The sequence below is a fragment of the Plecotus auritus genome (assembly GCF_963455305.1).
Source record: "Plecotus auritus genome assembly, chromosome: 9".
NCBI lineage: Eukaryota > Metazoa > Chordata > Mammalia > Chiroptera > Vespertilionidae > Plecotus > Plecotus auritus.
The window spans coordinates 111,794,614-111,811,498 of record NC_137783.1 but is presented as its reverse complement, the minus strand read 5'-3'; the positions used below and the strand labels follow the sequence as shown (position 1 = coordinate 111,811,498).

The window sequence follows — 16,885 nt, the reverse complement described above, 5'->3', positions numbered from 1 at the left end:
ATAGCTCTTTTGCCCCTCAAATCAAGACTGTGGAGTTCTTATAAGTTCTGAGGGCTCCTGAAGGGTAGGAGGCAGCTCCAGCTTGCCCCTGGGGTTAGTAACTTGAACTGCAGGTTTCAGGTGACACCAGCAGCCTCAGCATCAATAATTGAGAGCAAGTCCAGCCTGCCTCAGGATTCTACTCCTACCCTCCAAGGACTTCCCCCTTCTGTCCTATGCTCCGATCTTCCTCAAGCAGGAGCCTCCAGCCCAGGTAAGCAGAGCTCTTGAGTGTGGGTTCCCATCACTCACCTATTCACACCCATTCATACATTTCTACTTTCATTTTTAGTTTCCACCACTACCAGTGGCCTCAAAAGGGCATGGAAGAACACAGGAAACTTATCCCTCATAGCCGGCTGGGGGGAAGAGAGCTGAGTGAAGAGAAAGTGTGTGCTCTGTGTATGCACATGTGAAGGGAATTCTGAGGGAGAAAAGAGGAGACTGCAGGAGAAAGGAGATAGGAAAGAAAAAGAAATATAGAATCAAGGACTCTTCTCACCCCTAGGGAAGCACAGAAGGAAAATCCTGGGGTGGGAAGGACATCTTATCCTAACACTCTGTGGAGTAAGTGTTTTGATTGCCTTTTTTTAAAAATATATTTTATTGATTTTTTACAGAGAGGAAGGGAGAGGGATAGAGAGTTAGAAACATTGATGAGAGAGAAACATCGATCAGCTGCCTCCTGCACACCCCCTACTGGGGATGTGCCCGCAACCAAGGTACATGCCCTTGACCGGAATTGAACCTGGGACCCTTCAGTCCGCAGGCCGACGCTCTATCCACTGAGCCAAACCGGTTAGGGCTTGATTGCCTCTTACTGAGGCAAAGCAATGACAGTGAAGGGGTTTCTGATGTAAAGCTGTGCCTTTTTGCTACACAGTAATGGGTCAGAGACCAAGCAGGCAGGGGTAGGGGCAGGAAAAGGATATGTCAGAAGGGAACTGGTGAAAGGGGTCCTGAAGAATGGTGACAAAAGAGATGAAGGGAGATGGGTGGAGCGAGCAAGGTGGAGGTGGGACCAGGAGCTGGAAGTGGGGAGGGGTATTTTGGGGTTGGGTTCTGAATTTAGCATGGAGTCCTTGAAAGTACATGGGCTTGGGATCAGACCAACTCAGATTTAAATCCTAGTCCTGCTGTGTGACTCTGGACAAAAGACTTAGCCTTTATGAGCCACAGTTTGTAAAATATAGGGATAATTATTACTACTAAGGATTGCAATAATGACAGGCAAATGCCAAGTGTGGCTTCCCCTCACTGTCTCCCTCCACTCCAGGACCCCTACCAGGACCAGGTAGGGACCATGTCTCCTGCCATCGCACTAGCCTTCCTGCCACTGGTGGTGACATTGCTGGTGCGGTACCGGCACCATTTCCGACTTCTGGTGCACACGGTCTTGCTGCGGAGCCTCCGAGACTACCTGTCAGGGCTGCGGATTGAGGAACGGGCCTTCAGCTATGTGCTCACCCATGCCCTGCCTGGGGACCCTACTCAAATCCTCACCACCCTGGACCACTGGAGCAGTCACTGCGAGTACCTGAGCCACATGGGGCCTGTCAAAGGTCAGTGTTCCCTGCATTCTGCTCCCAGAAGCAACTCCTCAAGATGGTGAAGGAAGAGCTGGGATCTGCCACTGTCTTAATGGGTGAATTAGGCAGGTTCTTGATTCTGTATAGGTCTCTTTTTTATCCTCTGGAAATGAGGGGGCTAGGCAAAGTTAATTCATCCAGCAAAAATTTATTGCCACCTCTGTTGTATCAGGTATGTGCTGGGTGCTGGGGGAGAAGAAAGTAGAGGCCACATGGGTGAAGCAGCCACAGATGCTGGCCTCAAGGGGGGTGCTTAATACAGAGGGGAATAACCATCTCTGCACATAACCCATAACTTTGTAATGTCTTTCTCTCTCACTACTGAGGCCCCCACATCCAATTCAAAGCAGCTCTCTGCCTGGATTTGTCTGAGTATCAGGTCCCAGCACAAGTCTTTCAGTCTTATTTAAGAAATTGGTCCAATTGCAAGGTTAGAAAGATGTTCAATGAACAAATAAGGGGAATTTAAACTGGAAGTTCTAGCAAAGCTCCTTCAAGAGACTAGAACAGCCTTGGGCAAACTACGGCCCGCGGGCCGGATCCGGCTGTTCTATCCAGTTCTCTTGCTCTCCCCTCCGCTCCTTTACTTTGAATTTATATTAGTTCACACAAGCACTCCATCCATGCTTTTGTTCCGGCCCTCCGGTCCAGTTTAAGAACCCATTGTGGCCCTCGAGTCAAAAAGTTTGCCCACCCCTGGACTAGAAGATGGTTTCTCAGAAGCCTTGTGATTGTTTCTGCCTGGACTTTCCTGGAGGAAGCAACAGTTTAAGAGCCTAGAAAGATTGCTTTCGAGTTGGCCAGGCAGGTGAGGATAGGGTTGGGAAGGGCAAAGTCAGCCACATAACAAATGTGACAGGAATGAGCCAGAATGGCTGACCCTGGGCATAGCTGTTTGGGATGGCTGTGGTACAGGCTACAGGTAGGCATAACTGAGAGCTGAAACTGGAAAGGTAAGATAGGATCAGTTCCAAGAAGGTCCTGAGTGTCAGGCTGAGGATCCCAAGTTCAATTCCCAAGGCCTTAGGATCAAGGAACCAGGGAGTGATAGTGTCAGGTTTATTTTTTTAGAAAGATTTCTAGTGGCTGGTGTGAAGACTGGTAAGCCTGGAGAAGAAGGGGTACCACTGGGGCAGCTGAGACTAGTCGGAGAGAGATAAGACTCCAGCTGGTTGGGAGCTGCAGGTGGGCATTTGAGATCTCTTTCTGTGGCCTAAAATCCACCTCCCATGTCTGCTGCAATAGCTATCTCTTCCCATAGGTCAGATCCTGATACGGCTGGTGGAAGAGAAGGCCCCTGCTTGTGTGCTGGAGCTGGGTACCTACTGCGGATACTCCACACTGCTTATTGCCCGTGCCCTGCCCCCTGGGAGTCGCCTTCTCACTGTAGAGCGGGACCCACGCACAGCAGTGGTGGCTGAAAAACTCATCCGCTTGGCTGGCTTCGACGAGCGCACGGTCAGCCCCCACCTCCCCAACTCTGGTCTCCTTCCTTGGCCTTGTCCTGGCCAGGCCTCCCCTGTGGAGGAATCCCACCTAGGAGAAAGCAGCAGCTCCACTTAAGGAACTGTGATCCTGGAGGCTGTGTGAACTCTTGTTCCAAGTCATTTGCACATATTTACTGCTGTGAGTGACAAAGAAGCAGTTAAGAGGAAAGTCTCTGGAGTCCAGCAAATCTGGGTCTAAATCTCAGTCCGCTAATTAGGTATGAGACGTTGGGCAAAGCACTTATCCTCTGAATCTCAGCTTCTTCACTGGCTGGATAGAAATCACAATACTAGCCCCAGCCGGTTTGGCTCAGTGGATAGAGCATTGGCCCACAGACCGAAGGGTCCCAGGCTCAATTCCCAGTCCTGGTTGGGGCACATATGAGAGGCAACCAATCAATGTGTCTCACTCACATCAGTGTTTCTCTCTCTGTCTCTCCCCCTCCCTTCCATTCTCTCTAAAAAATCAATGGAAAAATGACCTTGGGTGAGGATTAACAAAACAAAAACAAAGAAAAATCAAAATACTGATCCTGACTTCTTGGGTTCTGAGGCCAGAGGAAATGTAAGAACACTGGTGGGGATCTAGACCAGGACCTGGCATAAAGTAAGCCAGATCCTGATGGGGTCTGGTGGGGGATAAACCTGGTTTGTCCTACCCTAACCTCCAGCTCCTCCCACCCCCACAGGTGGAGCTCATCGTGGGTAGCTCAGAGGAGGTGATCCCGCGCCTACGAACCCAGTACCAGCTGAGTCGGGCAGATTTGGTACTCCTGGCACACCGGCCCCGATGTTACCTGCGGGACCTGCAGCTTCTGGAGGCTCATGCTCTGCTGCCAGCTGGTGCCACTGTGTTGGCGGACCACGTGCTCTTCCCTGGTGCACCCCGCTTCCTGCAGTACGCCAAGAGCTGTGGCCGCTATCGCTGCCGTCTCCATCATACTGGCCTCCCAGACTTTCCTGCCATTAAGGACGGCATAGCCCAGCTCACCTACACAGGACCTGGCTGAGGTCTAGGCCCAGGGGTACTTACTGCTGCCCCACCTCACCCATCCAACCAAAGACCTCAGAACATCCCTTCCCTTCCCTGCTTGTGGCCTGATACATGCTGGGCTTGGGGTTGGGGAGACTCTCTCCTCCTACCTCTGCCCCACTCACCTGAGGCATCAAGTTATGTCAGATTGCTTGGTCCCACTGCTTCCAGAAAAAGCCATGAACTGACAGGCAAAGGCCTGAGCTCCCACCCCAGCTCTGTCACTGATTTGCTGGGTAGCTCCAGGGGAGTCCCTGCCCTGATCTGAGACTTAATCTGCTCTCTTAACACTAAGTAAACTGGCTGGAAGAGTTCTAGATGCTTCCCAGCTCTGGAACTCAGAAAGCCTACCCTCCCTAGCCCATGCCATTGTGGATTAAAAGAAACAGTAAACTCTAAGTTAGAAGCCCTGCAGAAATGGCTGGTGCAATCTGGGCCAGAATAGAAGGCAGTGAAGCCTGGGCCCTGGCCTTCCCTAGCCCTGGCCCACATGGCCAGGTAGGTTTGCCCAAAGTCCCTTGAATGCCCTCTCCCAAAAGTTCAAGAAAGGATGCTGGATTCCTCTGGGCCCCACCAAAAAAAAGGGAATAGACAATGGGGGGAGGGAGGTATCAGTCCTGTGTCTTTATTAAAGAGAGTTAGAAAGAGACTACACCTCAAGGGGTGAGGTACTGGCCAGAAAGGTGGGGTGGACTCAGGTCCTGGGGATACAAGGGCAGGTTGATGGCCTGGGAGGGGCCAAGGAGACCAGGTCCTGGCAGCAGCTGAGGAGGTGCATGAGGGTGAACTTTCAGGCACTGGGGTGATCAGCTGGTTCTGCAGGAGTCACAGGGTAGGTTGGGAAGGCCTGGAATCTCCCTGAGGCCACTCTGCCTTGTCTATTTAGATCATCCACTGGTCCTGATCCTGTTCGTTGCCTTCCATGTCCACCTGGAGAGGAGGCTGGGTGTGGGTGGGGAGGGGCCTCAGCCACCCAACCAGCCCCAGTCCCAGACCCTGCTCCTGGCTGGATCCAGGGTCTCTGTACCCCTTGGCCACCAATTAGGTCAGGGGCAGGGGCCCAGGAGCAGAGGCCATTCCACACCCCTGCCTACCTCATTGACCTCTCCATCATCAGGTGACTCATTGTAGTCATTCATCTCGTCCATGTCCTGCATGTCTTCATCATCCTCTGAGTCCTCTTCACTATCCTCATCGTCATCTTCATCCTCCTCTTCCTCATCATCATAGTGCTGGTGAGGCAGGGGAGAGCCTGTAGACTCTACAGCCTTCTTGGACCAGTTTAAGGGCTGGCCTACTTGGAGCCTCTCTCTGGAGTCAACAAATGACCCCTACTCCCCAACCCTGCTTGAGTCTAGCAGGCTGGTGCATGTTCTGCAGGACCTTGGTTCTGGGCCCAAAGCCCACCCCCTCTAGCTCCCATTTCTGGCCTCCATCCAGAGCTGAGGATCACAACTGCTCTGGAGTCAGAAGCAGGACCTTCAGAATTAGAGCAGAGCCTTAGTCCACCTGGGCCCCACTCACCTCTGAGGCCGGCTTGCCAATAGGTACCAGGTTGTTGTCTTTCTCTGCGATGCTCTGGAGCTGTGGCCAAAGGGGAAGAAAAGCAGGGCCAGGGCCCAAGCAGGGAAGGTCAGGAGCATGGGACTGGACCACTCTGCCCACAAGAAGACCCCCTGCCAAGTGTGAAGGAGAAGCTTCCAGTTCTCAGGAAGATTCAATCCCTTTCTCTCCTGTCATCTGCAATTTGATCCAATTACATAAACTCTCTGGGCCTTGACTTTCTCATAAGATTATGGTGAGGGTGAAGTGAAAGACTATCAGCCTAGAACAGGGGTGGGCAAACTTTTTGACTCGAGGACCACAATGGGTTCTTAAACTGGACCGGAGGGCTGGAACAAAAGCATGGATGGAGTGTTTGTGTGAACTAATATAAATTCAAAGTAAAGGAGCGGAGGGGAGAGCAAGAGAACCGGATAGAACAGCCGGATCCGGCCCGCGGGCCGTAGTTTGCCCAAGGCTGGCCTAGAACATGGCATCTACTAGGTCCTCAATAAATAGTATAAATTATTTCCTATGCTTTTTGGAAAAGAACCTGGGCTCCAATCTGGCCCAGAGGTCCCATGGTCCTGTGGAAAATTAGGGTAATGCAAAGCTGAGAACCCAGCTCCCAGCCTGATTATTTTCAGCTCAAAGCAAAAAGCTCCTCCAGGGTAGGTCTCTAGAGTAAGGCTGGATCATGACCAGTGAAGGGGAAATCCCTGACTGAGGCTCACCACTGTGCTGGGTGCTCACTCACCCAGGCTTGATGCTGCTGTTCTTGCTGCTGCAGCTCTGTCTCTTCCACACAAGGCCGATCCAGATTAAACCACAGCGTTTCAGTCACACGGGGGAAGAGGGAGGGAAACAAGGTGGACATGGCTCCTAGACTGAGAGAAAAGGTCAGGTGAATCCAGCTCTCAGATGTGTTGGTTTTGATTTGGGTTACAGTTTGACTTGGCGGTGGGGTGGAGTGGAAGGGAGAAGAGAAGCAGCTAGCTCTTCTCTGTGGGAGTCAGACAGACATGGGTTTGCGTCCTGGCTCCACCACTTAATAGCTGTTTGACTTCAGCCAAGTCATTTAACCTGAGTCTGCTTCCTCATCTGTAAAATGGGGATAATAACAATATACCACCCTCACATTTATTCTGATCCTTAAGTAAGGTAATTTACTTCATGGATAAGTAAAACTGTAAGCTGTTCAAAGAGGGAAGGAATGGACGCCAATGTAGAGATAGGAATCCAAAATGCATACTAGCATTACAAAAGTAGAGGTAGCAGGGCTTCACGAAACTGTCTCTATCTCCTTCAAACACTAAAAACGATTTTTTTGCCCTCCATGATTATCCATACATATCTACCCAGTGTCCGAAATTTAGGACATTAATCACCTTTCATAAACCACAGCCAATTTTTTTGGGGGGGGTAGGGGCGGAGGCGTGCAAATATGGTTCACTAAGACATTCTAAAGGCATGGGTAAATGTGTAAATAAGTAGATGGAAGGTTGAATGAACTAACATGTGAGAGAACAAGTACATTCAGCTCGGATTAAGCAGCTGAGGGAGCTGACCAAGAAGGTCCCAGAGAATATGAATTAAAACCTTTCGGCTCACAGGAAAATTGAGGCTCAGCAACAGGCAACGACTGGGCTCTAGGTCACACAGTGAATTGAGGCACAGAACTCCGGCGGGGGAAAGGTCCAGTCCGGGTACTAGCGGTGAGCAGGCGAAAAGGATCTAGGTCTAGTTCTGCTTTTGCCCTTACTTATTTGACCGATTCCGGGCTAGCCCTACCCTTCCGTGAACCTGAGCTTCCCAGACCACGTAACAGGTACAACACATACCAACCATCATGCCCCAAAATTACTGAGTGGCACAGAGACCCAAGTTCCGAAAACCCAAACCGTCGCCGCAAAGCCACCGCCCATTCTTTGCTTATTATGATAATGACAGTGAGGCTGACCAACAGGAATAAGCCAGGGGCGGGTTTCGGAGATGCATTTACCCTTATAGGGTTGCTAAAGGCGAAAGGAGCGGGGCTTAAATAGGGCCAATTAACTGGAAGAAATGCTGGGTGACAAGGTGTGAGACCAATGAGTGACGGATCTTGTGCGACGAGGTGGGGCTTAGTCTCGCGGAAGCGGCCAATGAGCTGACGCTCTTTAATATTGAAAGGGTAGTCTAAACACGGATCTCTGGTGGAGTCGGGTCAGGGAAGCGGGCTTTCTCTGGGGAAGGGAGGAAAGGGCAAAGAGACTGCAGACGCAGTCTTGCTTCTGTACTTACCGCGCCGGGAGGCGGCAGCCGGCAGTGACCCGGAAGCACTTCACTCCGCCTCAGCGGAAGAACCCACCAGAACCTGGGACACACCGAACGCATGCGTTATTGGCCTCCTTTTGTTTCCCGCTCCCGCCCACCAGACCGGACGTGACGTTACACACTTTAGTCGCGTAGTTGGAGACGGAAATTGGTTGCGCCTTCTCTGTTGGCCCCGCCTTGAAACTCAGTCAATCGGCCTCTCCAATCTGCCTGGCTCCCGGTAGCCCTTGCCTACGGCTCCACTTAACCCCGCCCCTCTGCCTACGGATGGTATTTGGTCGCCAGCCCGTGCTGGAAAATAGCTGGGTGCCTGTTTGTTATGCTGTGTACTAGGAAAATTAATCTGCTTCTAACCCGGAATCGCTGGGTGGTTTTACACAGTTTCTGTCTGTCCTCTCTCCTAGTTTCCGGTTTGGCGCATACATTCATTTATGTATGGCTTCCGCGAAAATACAGAGTATCCCAAAAACATGTATACACACTTTAACAGTTGATAGCTCAATTTATGTTTCTTTTAAACCAGACTAAGCTTTGAACAAAGGAAATTCAGCCCAAGCCGGTTTGGTTCAGTGGATAGAGCCTCGACCTGTGGACTGAAGGGTCCCAGGTTCGATTTGGGACAAGGGCACATGCCGGAGCTGCGGTTGTGGGCTCCTTACCCAGTAGGGGGCAGACAGGAGGCAGCCAATCAATGATTCTCATCATTGATGTTTCTATCTCCCTCTCCCTTCCTCTCTGAAATCAATAAAAACAAACTAACAAAAACAAAAAATTCATCCCTAAAATGCTATTGGAAGTTTGAACACACAGTTGAAGTACAAACACTGCCTTTATAATTAAAGCGTGTAAACATTTTGGGGGGACAAAATGTATACACTTTAACAGCTGATACTTAATTTTTACTCCTTTTCTGGTTTAACTGATTTGAAATAATGGGTGAAGCCAGCCTAAGCTCTGAACAAAAAAAAATTATCCACTGGACTATTTTATGGGAATATATAAAAGATAAGTTTACGGTACAAAACTGGCAACAGTTGACAAATTGAGGGTGCACAAATACTGAACGAAATGATCCTTGATGTTTGTGATTCCGTTGCTTCACATTATCGGCAGAATGGTCACCAGTTTGAAAACGCATTGAACAACAACAATAAAAGTATTCATTTCTGTAGATTCTTTTAAATTTTGAAAATGAACTGTATATTAATAAACACTAACTTTATAATAATTCAAAGTGTGTATACATTTTTGGGGGGACACCCTATATTTGAGCCCCTAGTATAATCCAGCCTCTGCAAGAAGCTGAAGATAAATCCAGGAACATGGTCCCTACCCCAAACACCTCACAGTCCAGTGGGGAAGCAACTGCAGACCCGCAGAGGTCTCACTTGTTTCTTTTTTTCTTTTTCTTTTTTTATTGATTTCAGAGAGGAAGGAAGAGGGAGAAAGAGATGGAAACATCAGTGATAGAGAATCACTGACCGGCTGCCTCCTGCACGCCCCCCATTGGGGATCGAGCCCACAACCTAGGTATGTGCCCTTGACTGGAATCAAACCTGGGACCCTCCAGTTCGCAGGCTGGTGCTTTCTCCACTGAGCCAAAACAGCTAGGGCTCACTGGTTTCTTAAGATTGCCTGTCCAGTTCTGTATTTGAGATTATTCAAGGGCCTAAGTGACTAGTCAGCCTTGGGCACAGCTGAATTCCTCTGCTGCTGAGAAATTCAGCTGCCCTTTTGATTAGTGATCAGCCTCATCCTCTCTTCCACTTTTTTGCTGATGTCTCGGTTCTTGTAACCTGATTCACCATCCTTTTCAGAGATCCTCATGTCTTCTAGCAAGAGGTCTTTCATACCCAACTCCCATTAAGCTCCATCACCCATAGCCTATCAGCCTCTTCCAGGGCTAGTAATTAAAAAATACACTCCTGCCGAAACCGGTTTGGCTCAGTGGATAGAGCGTCGGCCTGTGGACTGAGGGGTCCCGGGTTCGATTCCGGGCAAGGGCATGTACCTTGGTTGCGGGCACATCCCCAGTGGGAGGTGTGCAGGAGGCAGCTGATCGATGTTTCTCTCTCATCGATGTTTCTAGCTCTCTATTCCCTCTCCCTTCCTCTCTGTAGAATATCAATAAAATATATATATATAAAAAAAATACACTCCTTCCCCAACAAGATGTGTGACCTTTAACAAGTCTTTTCCCTTGATTTGTTTCCTCTTCAACTGCCATCTTAATCTATGCCCAGCCTTCTTCTCTGTTTGTTATAAAGTTTTTCATTAAAGAGTAAAATTTGGCCCTAGCCGGTTTGGCTCAGTGGATAGAGTGCTGCAGGTCTGTGGACTGAAGGGTCCTGGGTTTGAGTCTGGCCAAGGGCACATGCCTGGCTTGCAGGCTCAATTCCCAGTGTGGGCATGCAGGAGGTAACTAATCAATGATTCTCTCTCATCATTGATGTTTCTGTCTCTCCCACTCCCTTCCTCCATGAAACCAATAAAAAAATATTTTTTAAAAAAAGGATAAAATTTGCCTCTTGGAAATGGCCATATTTTTTACTAATCCATTCAATAAATACCTATTGAGTGCCTCACTATGTGCCTGTCAGTATTCTAAGTAGTGGGTATACAATAATGAAGAAAATGAACCAAAAAAATCTTTCTCACCCTAGCCGGGTGGCTCAATTGGTGGAGTATTTGTCCGCACACCAACAGGTTGCGGATTTGATTCCTGGTCAGGGCACATACCTAGGTTGTGGGAGGCAACCAATTGATGTTTCTCTCACATTGGTGTTTCTCTCCCCCGACCCCTTCCTCTCTCTCTAAAATCAATTTAAAAATATTCTCAGGTAAGTATTGAAAAAAAAAAATCTCTCTCCTCATGAAGTTTCTAATATAATGAGATAGATAAACAATAAAGATAAATAAGACACATAGTTTAAGATTGCAGTAAATACTAAGGAGATAAAATAAACCAGTGAAGTGGAAATAAAACATTGGTGGGGAGTTTTTATTTTAATTAATTAATTAATTTATTTATTTATTTATTTATTATTTTTGTGGGGGATAGGTTTTATTCTAGAAAGGACAGCCAAGAAAGTCCTTGCAGGGAAGGTGACTTTTGTAGAAAGTTCTGAAGGAAAGGAGAGAGAACACTATTCTGATATTTAGGGAAGAGCATTGCAGGGACAGTAAGTGCAAAGGGCCTAGAAATAGCTGGAGCATAGTGTACCCTGGGGACAGTAAGAGAAGACAGAGAGGTAGCAGGAGCCAGATAGGAGCCTATCAGGTCATAATAGGGACTTTGGCTTTTACTCCATGTTGAGGATCCTGGTGAAAGGTTTTGAGTAGAAGATCCACACAATCTGGTTTATATTTTAACAGAGTTACTCTGGCTGTTCTATGAAGACTAGATTTATAAGGGGCAGTGGAATAAGCAGGGAGACCATTTGGGAGCCTATTATAATAATGCAGAGGTGGGGGATGGGAAGTGATTGAATTTTGAATATACAGTTGACCCTGAACAATGCATCAACCCCTGCACAGTTGATAATCTGCATATAACTTTTTACTCCCTCAAAACTTAAATTGTCCCTCAGTATCTGCAAGGGATTGGTTCCAGGACCCACCACAGATATTAAAATCCCCACATCTGTTGCCTATATTGATCAATGTATATAGGTGGCCCTCCAAATCTGTGGACTCCCAAACGTGAGTCAAAAACAGTACGAATAGAGACTGAAAAAGTTCATGTATAAGTGGACTTTGCAATTCAAATTCATGTTGTTCAAGAGTCTACTATATCTAGAAAGTAGAGATAGCAATGTTTGCTGACAGATTGGATGTAGAATATCAGAGGAAGAAAGGAGCCAAGATTTTTGACCTGAACAACTAGAAGACTATTGTTGCCATTTCTTGAGATGGAAAAGACAAGAGAGGTGCTAGTTTGTTTTTGTTTTTTTTGGGGGGGGGACTCTCTGGAGGTCATTTGGGGTTATGTTGAGTTTGAGATGTTCATTAGAATGGAGACGTTGAGGGGGTAAAGGGACATAAGGGTTTGAAGGAGAGAGATCCAGGCTGAAGATATCAATTTGGGAGTCATTAGCACATAGATGATATTTAAAGCCATGAGTTTGGATGAGATCACCAACAGAGTGTGTGTAAATGGAAAATAGTTTCCTTTAAAATTCTGAACTTGAGGAAACTAGAGCAGCAAACCAGACTGAGAAAGAGAGTAAAAAAGATTAGAAAGCTTGGATGGTAACCTGTAAGCCAAGTAAAAAAGGAATATCAGGAAGGAAATAGTTTGGTTTTGAACAAAATTGTGCCTCTATGTTTCCCCAACTGACTGTGAACTCCTTGAGTGCACAGACTGAATGGTTTCTATGTCCCCATGATCCATCCTGACCTCTCCCTTCTCCTGGGATCCCTTATTTGCTCCCCTTGTGACTTATGTCCCCATTAGTCTCTCCTCCTGCTTCCTTTCCTTATAAGATCTCTACCTCAAGCACCCTTTACCTCCCATCCTTCCTGGCAACTCTGGTCTGATGGGAAATTCCCAGGTAACCTAGAGTTTCTTACCAAGGTCCTCTGACAGGTTCAACAAGTCATGGTGACTGGAGTGGGATAAGTGGAAATTTTGAACACTGACTATTTTTTGCTTCAGCAACTGAGTCAACGATGGTGGTATTTGTTTTACATTCATTATCCACCATTTATATTTGCCAAATGTTTGACTTTCTTTTATATTAAGGACAATGAAACGAAGACTCTAAGAGATTAAGTAATTTGATTCATATTCATTTGTTTCACTGTTTGATTAACATTTACTGAGTGCCAATGAGTGCTAGACACCTTGAATAGGCCCTTTGACAGAAAGACTAAGCAGAAATAATCTCTGTCCTAAAGGAAAATACAGTGTACTGAGGACAAAGACAATTATAGAAGAGGGAGAGATGAATGGGTTCTGGATAAACTGAGGAAGAGAGAAATGGGTTCTGGAAAAATGGAGTTTATACTTGAGCTTATACTTTTGTTTCAGGAAGAAAAACATTTGAGTATAATTTGAGGGATAAGTAGGAATTCATCTGGTAGATGAGTGGGAGAACAGGGATGCACACAGGCATATAACATGCGAGGGCATGAAGTTGAAAGCAGATGATGTGTTTAGAGAACAGTAAGAATCCTTTGGGGCATTTAGGTGTCTGGGGATGGAGAGAGAAAGAATGTTAAGAGGATTCAAATGGGGAAAGGCTTTGGTGGCCTTTAGATGGAATGCACAGTATGGGAGCCAGGATTTGGAGTCTTACCTTGGCCTTTTTGTTGACTTGAAGGGGACTACAGTCAGGTCTCTCCCCATCATTTAGCTTATGTTTTCTCTAACATAATATCCCAACCATGTCTCCAGCTCTGATATGCGTGTCTAGAAGGCCTCCCCAGACCTGGCCCTTTCTGCCTTGAGATATTATCGTCTCTTTCATTATGTTTTATACAAGCCAGGGCCTGGGCTGAAAGCAGGAGGCATGATGGTGATTTCCTAACAGTCAGAGCCCATATGCTGGAGAGGGAAATCCATGGCTCTGTGCAGAAATTTCTCAAGGATTCAGGAAGGGCCAGAATTGACTGATGTGAATTTAATGCTAGTGAGAGCTGCTTCCACAATTCTTTTTTTGTTGTTATTATTTAATAAATCTTTATTGTTCAGATTATTACAATTGTTTCTCCTTTTTCCCCCATAGCTCCCCTCCACCTGTTTCCCACCCCACCCTCTGCCCTTACCTCCCCCTCACTGTCCTCATCCATAGGTGTACGATTTTTGTTCAGGCTCTTCCTGCACCCCCTACACCCCTTTACCCCTGAGAATTATCAGTCCACTCCCTTTCTATGCCCCTGATTCTATTATATTCACCAGATTTTTCTGTTCCTCAGGTTTTTAATTCACTTGCTTTTTAGATTCATTTGTTGATAGATATGTATTTGTTGTTCATAATTTTATCTTTACTTTTTTCTTTTTCTTCCTCTTCTTAAAGAATACCTTTCAGCATTTCATATAATACTGGTTTGGTGGTGATGAACTCCTTTAGCTTTTTCTTGTCTGTGAAGCTCTTTAATCTGACCTTCAATTCTGAATGATAACTTTGTGGGTAGAGTAATCTTGGTTGTAGGTTCTTGCTATTCATCACTTTGAATATTTCTTGCCACTCCCGTCTGGCCTGCATAGTTTCTGTTGAGAAATCAGCTGACAATCCTATGGGTGCTCCCTTGTAGGTAATTAACTGTTTTTCTCTTGCTGCTTTTAAGATTCTCTATTTGTCTTTTGCTCTTGACATTTTAATTATGATGTGTCTTGGTGTGGTCCTCTTTGGATTCCTTTTGTTTGGGGTTCTGTGCACTTCTTGGACTTGTAAGTCTATTTCTTTCACCAGGTGGGGGAAGTTTTCAGTCATTATTTCTTCAAATAGGTTTTCAGTATCTTGCTCTCTTTCTTCTTCTGGCACCCCCATAATTCTGATGTTGGTACGCTTGAAGTTGTCCCAGAGGCTTCTTACACTATCTTCAAATTTTTGGATTCTTTTTTCTTTTTTCTTTTCCGGTTGAGTGTTTTTTGCTTCTTTGTATTTCAAATCTTTGACTTGATTCTTGCGATCCTCTAGTCTGCTGTTGGGTCTCTGTATAATATTTTTTATTTCAGTCAGTGTATGTTTAATTTCTAGTTGGTCCTTTTTCATATCCTCAAGGGTCTCGTTAAATTTATCGGCCTTTTCTAGAAAATTCTTGAAAAACCTTATAACCGTGGTTTTGAACTCTATATCCAGTCATTTGTTTTCCTCCATTTCTTTCATTTGTGCTCTGTTTCTTTGTCTCTGCATTTTCGCTGCTTCCCTGAGTTGGTAGGGTAGCTTTGTGTGCTAGGTGTCCTATATGGCTTAGTGGGTTGGCCTCCCCAGTTACCTGAGGTGGACACTCTTGGTGCACCCCTTTGTGGACTGTGTGTACAGCCTTGTTGTAGTTAAGTCTTGATTGTTGTTGGTATCACTGGGAGGACTTGACCTCCAGGCCAGTTGGCTGTGAGGATCCGCTGTGTCTATACCAGGAGAAGTTTGGTGCTGGAAACAGCCTTATGAGACAAGACTTGCAAAATTGCAAAAGCCTCTGTGCTCAGCTTGGATGGGGTGGGGTCTCAGGGCAGAGCAGACAGCCTTGGCTTCCCATCAGCCCTGCCCTATGAGGGCCCTGGGTCTGTGTCCCTCGGTAATTGCTGCAAGCACCTCTGAGAGAAAGCTGCCCTCGAGTTTTGCCCGCTGCCAGACAGTCCAGTTTCTCCCCCAATGAATCTGGATTCCCAGATTCTCGCCCAGAACTGGAGTTCAGTACAGGCAGGAGGTTCCTTTTCCCTCCAGATAGAGAAAGCCAGCGGCACACTCAGCAGTCAGTTCTCTCTGCACACACTCGCGCGCCTCTAGACCCCTGTCCTCTGCGGCTCCCCTGAGTCTCCATGTGCCTTTCTCTCTACCTGATAGTCCAGACTCCCCCTGTATGAGTCTGGGTCCACAGGGTCTCGCCCAGAACTGGGGTTCAGTGCAGTCAGAACTGGGTTTCAGTGCAGTTGGGGGCTTCCTTCTCCCTCCTGCCAGAGAAATCCAGCCAGGCACTCAGCTGCCCTTCCTCTCTGCACACGTGTCTCTGTACCTCAGCCCTTTGCAGCTCCTCTGATTCTCCGTGAGCTTTTCTCTTTCCTTCTAGTTGTAGAATTTCCACTCAGCCAGCTTTCCTGTGGTTCTGGATGATGTCCGTTCTGTCTTTTAGTTGTAGTTTTGAAATTGTTGTGCGAGGCAGCAGTTTAGGTGCTTACCTATGCCACCATCTTGGTTTCTCTGCTTCCACAATTCTTGAAGAGTATGGCAGTCCTTGGTAGGGAATGCAGGGGACTGTCACTGTCTTTCATGCATATGACAGGATATTTGATCTCCAAAGGTCTTTGGCATTCATAGTTTCCTCTTATTCTCATTCTAGCCCTGGGAATCATGTCCCCAGTTAGCATATGAGAAAGTGAAGTGACTTGTCCTAGCTGAAGCTACAACTAAAAAATGTCAATATTTTATTTAATATATTTTTATTGATTTCCGAGAGGAAGGGAGAGGGAGAGAGAGATAAAAACATCAATGATGAGAGAGACTTATTGTTCAGTCGCAAACCAGGCATGTGCCCTGACTGGGAACTGAATGGTGATCTCCTGGTTCACAGGGTGACACTAAACCACTGAACCACACCGGCTGAGCAAAAAAGTCAATCTTTTACTCACAAGCTTTCTTTAATAATAATAATAATTATTATTATTAGGGAAATAATAATAATAATTATTATTATTAGAGAGAGGGGAAGGGAAAGAGAGTGACAGAAACTTCAATGAGAGAGAAACATCAACATAGATTGGCTGTCTCCTGCATGCCCCTACTGGGGATCAAGCCTGTAACCCAGGCATGTGCCCTGTCCAGGAATCGACCTCCTGGTGCATGGTTAATGCTCAGTCACTGATCCACACCAACTGGGCCTCAAAGCTTTCTTATGGGCTGATCTGTGGTTGGTGACGGGGACTCACAGAAGAATCAGATCTGAGTCCTCATCCTCTGGAAGCCCCAGTCTAGTTTGGAAGGCATAAAGCAAAATATTAAGCCCTGAGGGCAGGTCTCTGGTTCATCTCTATTTCCTCAGCACCTAGTATAGGACCTGGCACAGAGTAGCCACTCAAAAAATGCTTCTACAATATGAGGTTTTTTTTTTTCCTTCAGTCTAATGGAATTGAATTATTAGTTCTTGTGACTCTATGCTACAAATGCTATGGTGGAAATAGGTTCTGAGAAGAGTAGGAACATTGAGAAGAGAAAGGC

The 16,885-nt window shown here is 46.7% G+C and overlaps 2 protein-coding genes across 13 annotated transcripts in view; one reads left to right on the top strand and one right to left on the bottom strand.

Annotated features, from left to right (window-relative positions):
- Positions 1-1,321: 1,321 nt before the first annotated feature.
- TOMT (transmembrane O-methyltransferase) lies at positions 1,322-4,125 on the top strand (the record flags this gene model as incomplete). The annotated part of the gene is made up of 3 exons (XM_080643169.1): positions 1,322-1,601; positions 2,890-3,086; positions 3,805-4,125. Exons 1-3 carry the CDS (start codon positions 1,343-1,345, stop codon positions 4,123-4,125), a joined length of 777 nt encoding a protein of 258 aa, XP_080499295.1. The 5' UTR covers positions 1,322-1,342.
- Positions 4,126-4,748: 623 nt separating this feature from the next.
- Positions 4,749-16,885, bottom strand: part of ANAPC15 (anaphase promoting complex subunit 15) — a 90,932-nt gene continuing 78,795 nt past the window's right edge. The window contains exons 3-7 of one of the 12 annotated variants that reach the window (XM_080643184.1): positions 7,974-8,046; positions 6,448-6,577; positions 5,673-5,732; positions 5,243-5,380; positions 4,749-5,078 (exon numbers count right to left, since the gene is read on the bottom strand). In XM_080643184.1, coding sequence (XP_080499310.1) covers positions 5,031-5,078; positions 5,243-5,380; positions 5,673-5,732; positions 6,448-6,567 — 366 coding nt within the window. In that variant the 5' untranslated portion in view covers positions 6,568-6,577; positions 7,974-8,046 and the 3' untranslated portion in view covers positions 4,749-5,030. Of the gene's footprint in view, positions 5,091-5,242; positions 5,381-5,672; positions 5,733-6,447; positions 6,578-7,301; positions 8,103-16,885 lie in introns of those variants that run through there. The other 11 variants (XM_080643183.1, XM_080643176.1, XM_080643178.1 and 8 more) reach the window with 11 other exon arrangements.